Genomic DNA, 10,977 nt, shown 5'->3' on the forward strand with positions numbered 1-10,977 from the left:
TTGGATGTTATCTTACCACAGGGTGGTTAAGCCCCGGCCCTTGGAGCCCAACACCTGGATTCAAATCCTAGCTCCTTCACATATGAGCTGTGTGGCCAAGGGCCAGTTACTCCACCTCTCTGAACTCCCTATCCCCTTGGTCATTAGGCCTACAGACTCAGAATCCAGGCCTCCTGGTTGTTTCTGGGCTCTGATTCTCGAACCAGACTATCTGGGTTCAAATCCCAGCTCTAATCGGTGCTTAACCTCTCTGCCTCAGGATCTTTATCTGTAAGGTGGGGACAATAATAGTACCTACCCACCATCTAGCATTATTGTGAGAATTAGCAGAAGGAGTTTCTGCAATGTGCTCAGATCAGACTTGGCACATAATTAGCACCCACTAAGTATTGGCTATCATTAGCAATAGCTGATAAGTTTGGAACGTACCATGCACCGCACCTTGCACCTTGCACCGTCCCTGACTGGTAGTAAGAGCTCATTAAATAGAAGCTATGATTACCTTCACCCCCACTAGACTATCCTGGCCCTGGGGGTGGGTTCTGGGTTATATCCATCTTTGATTCCCCAGCAGCCAGCACAGGGCCTGGCACCAAGCTCAATGAAGACCTGCCTGGAGGACCAGAAGATCCAGGAGGGTGTGGGGTGGCACGAGCCTCCCACCAGGGAGAAGAGGAACCGAGGTGTCAGGGAAGAGAAAACAGAGCAGAGGGAGAAAGGCCGAGGCAGAGATAAGCAAGTGAAGTGAGTGAGAAAAGGAACAGGAGAGGCTGTGGCGGGGAGAGATAAGGAGGAAGGATGGAGAAGGCGAGGGTCGAGGAAAATGCCCAGGGAGGCAGGGAGCCCGGGGGACAAGCGCTGGGCGAGGCCAGGGCCGCAGCAGCGGAGCCGAGCCGGGAGAGGGGCGCAAGACCCGGCGCTGGGCGGGACGCGCGGGCAGGGTGCGGGAGGGGCTGAGGGCCGCCCCCACTGCCTCCCCGCCTTGGAGCTGGGGCCAGGCGGCCGGAGATTGGCTGGGGCGCACGGCTAGGCCCGGGCTGGAGCCCCGAGGTGGGAGGCGCCAGCATCAGTTGGGGCGCACGGAGCGCAGGCTGCCACCCACCTGGGCGACCTCCGCGGCGGCGGTTGGGGAGAGTCGGGGCCAGGGGTGAACGCCGGGGCATCTGGGCCACCGGGCACCGAGCGTCGGGGGACTGCGCGGCGCGCGCCTGGAGAGGGCGCAGCCATGCGGGCGGCGGCGGGGGTGGCGCGGACAGCCGCTCTGGCGCTGTTGCTGGGGGCGCTGCACTGGACGCCGGCGCGCGGCGAGGAGTACGACTACTACGGCTGGCAGGCCGAGCCGCTGCACGGCCGCTCCTACTCCAAGCCGCCGCAGTGCCTCGACATCCCTGCCGACCTGCCGCTCTGCCACACGGTGGGCTACAAGCGCATGCGGCTGCCCAACCTGCTGGAGCACGAGAGCCTGGCCGAAGTGAAGCAGCAGGCGAGCAGCTGGCTGCCGTTGCTGGCCAAGCGCTGCCACTCGGATACGCAGGTCTTCCTGTGCTCGCTCTTTGCGCCCGTCTGTCTCGACCGGCCCATCTACCCGTGCCGCTCGCTGTGCGAGGCCGTGCGTGCCGGCTGCGCGCCCCTCATGGAGGCCTACGGCTTCCCCTGGCCCGAGATGCTGCACTGCCACAAGTTCCCCATGGACAACGACCTCTGCATCGCCGTGCAGTTCGGACACCTGCCCGCCACCGCGCCTCCAGGTAGCGCCGCCGCCGCCGTCCCCGCGCGCTCCGTCGGCCCTGCAGCTCCCCTAGCACAGCTCTGCGAATCCCCCAAGAGGTGCAGCTCCCGCCCTTCTCACACACACACACACACACACACACACACACACACACACACACACACACGATGTCTTAGCTCAGCCCATCGCCCCCGGAATTATCCCCCGCAGCCTTTCCGCCTTCCCACCTCCCCAGGGAGTAGCAGCGTAGTGCCTCCCTGCGGCTCCAGACCTTCCCTCTGGCTCTCGTTCCCTGGACACCCCTGGTACCCCTCTCAGTGCCCACCCAACCAAGCTGCTGAGAATCCCCCAATGCCGTCCCCCCATCTTGGGACGTCCTGATAAATGCCTTACGACCCCTCTCAGCCCAGGAATGTCCGGGGTCGTTAAACAATGCCTTTCACCTGGGTCCCGAGGCACCAAAGCCAGCAACACCCCCAGCCCGTGTTGGGACCTTGGGAAGAGAGGAGAGGTGAAGGAAGGGGTGTGGGGAAAGACTGGGGACTAAGAACGTTCCTGAGCTATGGTCTGCCTCCCCATTTTCTGTTCCTGGAACCCTAAGATCTCCACCCTCTTCCTTCGTTCTCCTGGCTGGGAGTCATTTGGGTAAGGCTCACTGCGGAAGGAAGAGCAGATTAGGCTCTGCCCCTAAAGAAAAGCCCTTAGGCAAGTTGCTTGACTTCACTGAGCCTGTTTCCCCATCCATAAAATAGGAAGTCATCCCAGGCTCATGAAACCTATGAGATCCTAATTCCCTCCTCCCACCCACACCCTCAGTCCCCTGAACCCTAATTTCTCCCTGGTCTCAGCCTCCCCTTTGCTGTGCTGGTCCACGTAGCTCTTCCAGGCTGGCTCCATGCCCTCACCCACTTCCTCCCCGTCTGCTGTCAGACTTGAGTAACCCGCTCTGGGCCTCGGTTCCCTTTTCTCCAAATTAGGAATAAGGGCCAGGCACCGTAGTTCATGCCTGTAATCCCAGCACTTTGGGAGGCCAAGGTGGGTGAATCACTTAAGGTCAGCAGTTCTAGACCAGCCTGACCAACATGGTGAAACCCCATCTCTACTGAAAATACAAAAATTAGCCGGACACAGTGGCACACACCTGTAATCTCAGCTACTTGGGAGGCTGAGACAGAAGAATCGCTTAAATAAACCTGGGAGGCGGAGATTGCAGTGAGCTGAGATTAGAGAGCCACTGCACTCCAGCCTGGGTGACAGAGCGAGACTCCGTCTCAAAAATAAAATAGGAATACGAACCCCTACTTCATAGGCTGAGGATGAGAGGAGATAAAATTTAAAAGACAATGCACATCATGGCTGTGGCCGCCAGGGTCATGGAGCAGTCACTGTGCCCACCTGGCAGTTTTGTCCCTGCACAGCCTGTCTGGTGATTGTCAGTGATATGATTGCCATCATCCCATTTCCGGATAAGGAAGTAGAGGCTTGGCAGGGGGAAGTGGCTGGTCAGTGAGATAGCCTGCTCCCTGAGTGGCTCTTGGAACTCCAATCTCCTCACCAACTGTCCCCCAACCCCGCCCCACTTTCTCTCTTCAGTGACCAAGATCTGCGCCCAGTGTGAGATGGAGCACAGTGCTGACGGCCTCATGGAGCAGATGTGCTCCAGTGACTTTGGTGAGTGTGGGGTCCATGCTGCCACTGCCCCGGCACCACCCCCAGCCTCTCTTTCTTGACACACACAGGAACATACGCGCCCACATCCATCACAGTGAATCCCAACAGGTTTTGCATCATGGCTCTGGTTTAGAATCCAATGATAACCATAAACCCTCTCCCAAGAGAAATGCACCTCATTCTGCATCATCTCAGGACCATCACAAGTCCCTCAAAGCTATGGGCTTAGGCCTCAGAAACCACCCCGGCCAGGGCTCCCGCAGCCTTCCCTTGGTGTCGTTTTCAGAGGGGCCTCCATGACTGGATCATTTCTGTGGATAGTGCAGGCTTAGCCCAGAGATGAATGGAGCCAGGTTTAGCCCAGAGATGGATGGAGCCAGGTTGGGAGCGATGGCTCTAGGATGGAAGTGGAGCACCCTTGTCCGTGGGTACCTCTACCTGGGACTGAGCACACCTCCTGCCAGCAGAGCTGTGGTCACCTGTCACCACAGCTTCATCCAGAGCCTTCCCATTTTCAGGGAAAACCCAGCCAAGTCCGGTCAGGACCCGGCTCACACACGGGCCACGCGGTCCAGTGTGTGATCTTTGCCAAGTCAGTTCCCTGTTTTGTGTCTTAGCCTCCCTGTCTATAAAAAAGAAAAAAGGAGATGATAATGAAGTCCTTTCTTCAGAGGAGTCTTTTATGTCGGTAGCCTGTTTGGAAAGAGAATACTGCTATTGCAAGGGGTGTGTGTGTGTGTGTCAGAGAGAGAAAGAGAAGAGGGAGGGGACATAAAGAGAAGGAACAAGATTTTATGACAATATCCGGCCACGAGTGGGCAGAGTTATTCTCTAACTTCTCCCTGGCCCCACAGAGATGGGGGCCCAGAAGCCTTAAGAAGGGAGAAACCAGCCTGAGGGACTCCCCACCCCACCCTGAGGCCCAGGACTCCTTAGGCTCTCTATATCCACTGCAGGGGGACCTGCACCATGGCTCTGGCCACAGACCCTGCCTTCATCCTAGCCGCCCAAAGGAAAGGAGTTAGGGTCTCAGTGCCTCCAGCCACACCCCCTGCCCTACTCCTATACATACCACAAACACACTCCCACCCACCATACAGTCTACAGTCTCTCTCTCACACACATACATATTACTGTACAGTGGTGCGTTCACACCAGCAAGAGCTGAACTGTGTGTATCTATTCCCAGCTCCACTCCCAGTCTTGTGGTCAGTTGTGGTGGGAGTATTTACCCCATGGATGTCAATGAATGCAAAGCAGGGCTCCCTGTCCACAGAGCCAGCTGTTAAATATTTGCCAGCCCACCACTGCTCCAACCACACTCACCGTGTGTGCACGCACACACACTACACATATACACACCCCATATATACTCCATACCATACACTCACACACAGCCAGAAATCCCAATGGCAATCATCCCCAGATATCAGGAAGTCCAGCCTCCCTCCATTGCAAGGATCCCCTTCCAAGCAGCCGGCCCCAGTCCCATCCACTCCTTATCCCCGCCCTGGAGAGCCCCACACGCTGCTCCATCAGGAGCTCTCCACCCTGCATTTGGTGTCTCAGAAAGGCTTGGGCTCTCGATTCACGCAGGTCACAAGCTCTCTACCCCTCATTTCCCCTCTGCTGTACCTTGAGGATGAAACGTGATGCTGTCCATGAGAGTGCAGCATGGTAAGTGCTTCATAAACATGAAAATGTGCCTGTACGAGCTCCACCCTTCCAAGCCCCGCAGGGCATCAGGCTCCCTGAGCCCGAAGGTCCAGAACACACCAACTGTGGGCCCACGTAGATCTGACCATTCCCAACTTGCCCCTGTCCTTTCTTCCCACAGTGGTCAAAATGCGCATCAAGGAGATCAAGATAGAGAATGGTGACCGGAAGTTGATTGGAGCCCAGAAAAAGAAGAAGCTGCTCAAGCCGGGCCCCCTGAAGCGCAAGGACACCAAGCGGCTGGTGTTGCACATGAAGAACGGCGCGGGCTGCCCCTGCCCGCAGCTGGACGGCCTGGCGGGCAGCTTCCTGGTCATGGGACGCAAAGTGGACGGACAGCTGCTGCTCATGGCCGTCTACCGCTGGGACAAGAAGAATAAGGAGATGAAGTTCGCAGTCAAATTCATGTTCTCCTACCCCTGCTCCCTCTACTACCCTTTCTTCTACGGGGCCGCAGAGCCCCACTAAAGGGCACTCCTCCCTGCCCTGCCAGCTGTGCCTTGCTTGCCCTCTGGCCCCGCCCCTACTTCCAGGTTGACCCAGCCCTGCTGGAGGGTGCTTTCACGAGTGTTGTTACTGGCACAGGGCCCAAGGGATGGGCACGGAGCCCAGGCTATCCTTTTTGACCCAGGGGTCCTGGGGTCCCTGGGATATTGGGCTTCCTCTCTCAGGAGCAGGGCTTCTTCATCTGGGGGAAGACCCCAGGGTCTCAGAAAGTAGGCAGGGGAGGAGAGGGTGAGGGAAGGGTGGAGGGGCTCAGGGCACCCTGAGGAGGAGGTTTCAGAGTAGACGGTGATGTCAGCTCCAGCTCCCCTCTGTCGGTGGTGGGGCCTCGCCTTGAAGAGGGAAGTCTCAATATTAGGCTAAGCTATTTGGGAGACAGCTCTCCCCACCGCCCCTGTATGCGTCATCCTAGCCCCCCAAAGGAAAGGAGTTAGGGTCTCAGTGCCTCCAGCCACATCCCCTGCCTTCCTCAGCTTGTCCATTTCCCTGCCCCAAGGCCCAGAGCTCTCCCTGGACTGGAGAGCAAGCCCAGCCCAGCCTCAGCACAGACCCCCCGTCCGGTACACCCGCAGGCTCGCTTCCCGGGGTTCATTCCTCAGCCTCTGCTTCTCCTTTTTATCCCGATAAGTTATTGCTACTGCTGTGAGGCCATAGGTACTAGGCAACCAATACATACACGGTTGTGTTTTCTAATTTTTTTAACTTTTTAATTAAATCAAAGAAAACAATAATTGGTTTGGACCAGGTGATTTCTTTGTCAGCTGGTTCCCAAGAGGTGGGGGGAGAGGGAGGTTTAGAATGGAGCCTCACCCAGAAAGAAGCCCTTATCTTAACTGATGGCCTGGCCACATAGACCTCCTTGGAATGCCTAAGAAAAGCAAGGCCTGTGTTTTTGTAGTACATAGCAAGGGTCACCGTCATTCTGACCGCTAATGAGGGATGGAGATGGACGTTCTTTTGTCCCTGAGGACGAATGGAAGTGCCAAGTTCCCCAGCTTTCTCCCACAGTCTGAAGACTCCATGGTCCTCCTGCAGCAGCTCCCCCACGAGGTGAGGGCCTGATCGGAGGAGACCAAGAAGGCAGGGCCGCAGGGAACTATCGTGAAAAGCCTGAGGTCGAAGATGTGCCGCACCGCGGGCACTGCTCCTTCCCTGTCCCTGGTCCAGCAGCATGAGCATCACCTGGGAGCTGGTTAGAAAGGCAGCATCTGGCTGGGGGCATGGTAGCTCATGCCCGTAATCCCAGCACTTTGGAAGGCTGAGGCAGGAGGATCCCTTAAGCCCAGGAGTTCAAGACCAGCCTGGGCAACATAGTGAGACCCTAACTCAACAACAACAACAACAAAGAAATGTAGACCTGCTGTATCCGAATCTGCATTTCAACACATAAACGTTAGAATCATCTAGGGAGCTTTTACAGAATCCTGGGCCCTACTCTAATGCAATTCAATCAGAATCTCTGTAGGGTGCCCGGGAGTTGGTGTTTTTAGATGCTCCCCGGGATGATGTGTAGCCAGGATTGAGAACTACTACCTAGATAAGGTGACAACTGAGACAGGGAGAGGGCAAGGAGCTGAGGGGGTGCCCCAGTGGGCTCAGAGCAGATGGAGGCTGCTGCCTTGAGGTGGATGGCAGGGAGGGGAGAAAGCTTGAGATGGAGGCGAGAAGCCACTTCCACTCTAATGGGCAGCCTATGGACAGGGCAGTGCCAGAAAGGAGCTCCCTGGGGGGTCCATCAGCAGATGCCAGATGTACCCAGAGCAAGGGGCTAGGGGCACTCCCTGAGGGGCTCTCCCCACCAGTGGGGGAAGTCTACCCCACCAGTGGGGGTAAAGCTGGGATGCCAAGTCCAGACAAGGCCTGGTGTTCCTCCAAGACAACGGAGCCTCATTCTCTGGAGCTGAGGAAAGCCTTGGCTTCCACTCCCAGAGGTGCACATCACCTCAGGGAAATGACTGCAGAGGCGCCAGGGCTGAGTTCTGCTGTGGGCCGTGCGCGCGCACTCCCCTGAGGTCTGGCTAGCAGGTGGTCCGACAGCGCGCCCATAAATCACCCCGGGGAAGGCAGGTGGCCTCGCCGCAGGTCAGCAGCTGCATGGGCCGCCTTGTTCCTCCCTCACCCACCCACGCCCAAACTCTGCCCAGTGCACCTGGCTCCCTGAATCTGCCCCTTGTCTCCCAGCCGCCTACCCTGACCAAACGTTTACGGACACTTCTGTGGTCAACCAGGACCAGGGGTGATTTTTCCATGGCACACACAGGACTGGGCCTGCCCTGGCTGAAGTACTATGCTGACTTCTGCCAGCTGCTGGCAGCCATGGGGCAGCGGGGCGAGGGGAAGACTCCCTTAGTCCATCCCGTGAAGCCCAGGAAGGCACTCTTCTACCCCCACAAGAGGTCAGCGCATAGCTCTGACTGCTGTCCCCCAACATCTGCTGTCAGACTCACCAGGAACCTATTTTCTGTGACCAAGAAGAATCTTCCCAAAGACCAGGGAGGTCCTTCCAGGCCTGAGCCCCACCCTTCATTCCCTTCAGCCACACAAGGCTCCCTCCCACTGGCTGGAGACCCAGCAGCTGTGTTGGCCCGAGAGCACCTGGGTGCAGTGAACAATGTGGCCCCCAACCGCACAGAACAGAAACTCCAGGAAAAGAAACCCCAGATTCTCCACACAAGAGGGTTGGAGGTGGACAGGTGGGAGGTCTACGTCCAACTCCTGCCTTCCTGCTTTGTCATGGGGCGACGTTCGCCCTCGTGGTTATAGACGATGCCTCCTTCCAACTTCACCACATTCCAGACAGCAAGGCGGGGAAGGCCGAGGAGCACAGCTTGTCAGCTGCCTTTGGCCCCCCTTTGATCAGGAAAACAGAAATTTCCCCAGCAGTCCCACCTAGTAGATTTCCACTTTTAGCTCACTGGCCAAAACTAAGTCACACGGCCACCCCTAGGTGCAAGAGAGCAGAGTAAGTCAAGCTTTTTCAGCTGGGGACAAAATCAGAGTTCTAATAAAGAACAGAAAGGACAAGGGGGGAGGCAGCTGAACAGTCTGGGCTGGGGTGAGAAGAGGCAGGTACAGTCCAGTCCTGGCTTCTAATCTTGTGACTTAGTGACTGCGTAACGTCGGGAATAGTGCCCAGCTGTAAAATGGAGTAAAAATGTCTACTTCACAGGGTTGCTGAGTGTTAGGTGGGAAAATGCATGAAAAGTACAATGCACAGTATACAGATGTCCATTAAATGGTAATGAGTATTTTTATTAATCCAAAGCAATGACCTAGCAGTGCCTGTCCATAGTAGGTGCTCAGTGAAATTCCTAATCGATTCATTAATCAACTAAGAAACAATACTGGCAGGAAGGCAGGGAGAAGACAAGAGGATCTTATCTAAAAGCCAGAACGCTACTTTCAGAAGAGAGCTAGAACCTACATTTGGGGTTTTGCTTCAGAAATACAGGTGGTGGTGTAAGCCAATATTGAAGAGATTACTAGTATTCCTATAATACTAGTAATCAATAAATATCAAGGCCATGATGGTTGGTAGGCACTACTCAAAACACTTTTGCATTCTCTGATCTTTTCTCTTTTTTTCTTTTTTTTGAAACAAGGTCTCACTGTGTTGCCCAGGCTAAACACAGTATTACGATCATGGCTCACTGCAGTCTCAACCTGCCAGGCTCAAGCGATCCTCTTGCCTCAGCCTCCCAAGTAGCTGGGACCACAGGAGCATGCCACTATGCCTGGCTAATTTCTTATTTTTTTGTAGAGTTAAAGTCTCATTATGTTGCCCAGGCTGCTGTCAAACTCCTGGACACAAGCAATCCTCTCTCCTTGGCCTCCCAAAGTGCTGGGATTACAGGCATGAGCCACTGTGGCTCACCCAACTTTTGCATTCTAATTTAAGCCTCCCAACAGCCATTTGAGGTAGTGGTGTTTCAGTGATGGTGGCTGAGGCTCAGAGAGGTTAAGGAACTTGTTGGAAGTCACACAGCTTGCACATGGCAGTGCTAGAATCTGACTTCATGCTCTTAACCAGTATACTACCGTCTGTAGGGGCAAAGCCAAGGCCAGGAGGTGCAGGCAGCCATGCTTCTGCCAGCCTGCCTCACACGAAGATTTCTGGGAGCCCTGTTCCAATCCCACTCCAAGGGTACTGACAGAGGCAGAGGAGTCAGTGGCTTTTCTCCTAATTCCCAAAGACAGCCCACCCCCAATCCCCTCTCCCCTCTCAGCCCTGCCAGCATCCAGCCTTAGGTCTCCACAAAGGAAGCTCACATCCCACAACTGTTTAGTCGCCTGTAATCCTGGCTGAAGTTCACTCCTGAAGAAACGTAACGTGGGGGGTGGTTGCTGCTGGAATGTGTGTGGCGGGGACCCCACGTCCCAGCCCAGACAGCAGGCTCTGCTGGGGCTGTGAAGAACACAGGCAGCCAGGGGAATCCGGAATCCCCAGCCCCCAGCTGTGCCAGAGAATGGAATGTGCTGCTCTGGGGTGTTGAAACATACTCAGCCAGACCGGAGGTGGGGTTGCTGGGAGCTGGAGAAACTCGGGTCACAAGGCTGCCTCTGTTCTTGAGGCTGAGCCCACTTCGCTAGGGCTGGGGGGTGGGAGGGAGGAGAGGAGAGAGGCTGTGCTTAGTGGGTAGGCCTTCTTGTTAGCTCAGTGGCTAGCTCCTGGAGCCAGAGGGGGCCAGGCAGACAGAGGGGAGGGTGGCACCCAGTATTGCTCTGTTCCTCCAAACATTCTCTTATGAGGCCTCTACAAGCACATGTCACACAATTCACATCCCGGCTCCATGACTTAACTAGCTATGTGACCTTGGGCAGGTTCCCTAACCTCCCCACACCTCCATTTATTCATCAATTAAACAGAGCTAACAACAGAACCTACTTTTGGAGACTATCCTGAGGTCTTGATGAGATGATGCACTCAGCATGGTGCCTGGCACAGGTGCTCCATCAATGTAGGTGTTATCCCGAGGGCCACCAGCTATAAGACAGATGCTGGGCCAGGGCCTCTCTTAGGGGGTGCCTCGAAGGTTCCAGGGAAACAAGGGGATGAACACAAAACTTCATATGGCTTCAGCCCCAGGGCTGAAAATCCTGAAGATACCAGAAACCACTGCCAGCCACGGCTCACAGGAGGCTGCTCAACACAACCAACCACAAAAAGGATCGGGAGAGCCCTAACCCCACACCAGGCTGTGGGAGCTGGAGCCCCAGACCTGCCCCAGCAGGCGCCAGGGCTGCAGCAGAGTCTGGTTCCCCATCCCCTCGTCCTCAGGGGCCTGAGAACAAATTTTTTTTTTTTTTTTCCCCAACATGGACAATTTGTCTTCCAGGCCACTCACGTGCAGGTCCTC

The 10,977-nt window shown here is 55.9% G+C and overlaps 1 protein-coding gene across 1 annotated transcript; it reads left to right on the forward strand.

The window, feature by feature from the left end:
* The first annotated feature begins 1,060 nt into the window (after nt 1–1,060).
* Nucleotides 1,061–6,351, forward strand: SFRP5 (secreted frizzled related protein 5). The gene is made up of 3 exons (XM_023206176.2): nt 1,061–1,748; nt 3,323–3,400; nt 5,238–6,351. The coding sequence occupies exons 1-3, from the start codon at nt 1,226–1,228 to the stop codon at nt 5,582–5,584; spliced, it is 948 nt and encodes a 315-aa protein (XP_023061944.1). The 5' UTR covers nt 1,061–1,225; the 3' UTR covers nt 5,585–6,351.
* The last annotated feature ends 4,626 nt before the right edge of the window (nt 6,352–10,977 follow it).

This window comes from Piliocolobus tephrosceles, chromosome 9 (genome assembly GCF_002776525.5).
Source record: "Piliocolobus tephrosceles isolate RC106 chromosome 9, ASM277652v3, whole genome shotgun sequence".
In the NCBI taxonomy this organism is placed as follows: Eukaryota; Metazoa; Chordata; class Mammalia; order Primates; family Cercopithecidae; genus Piliocolobus; species Piliocolobus tephrosceles.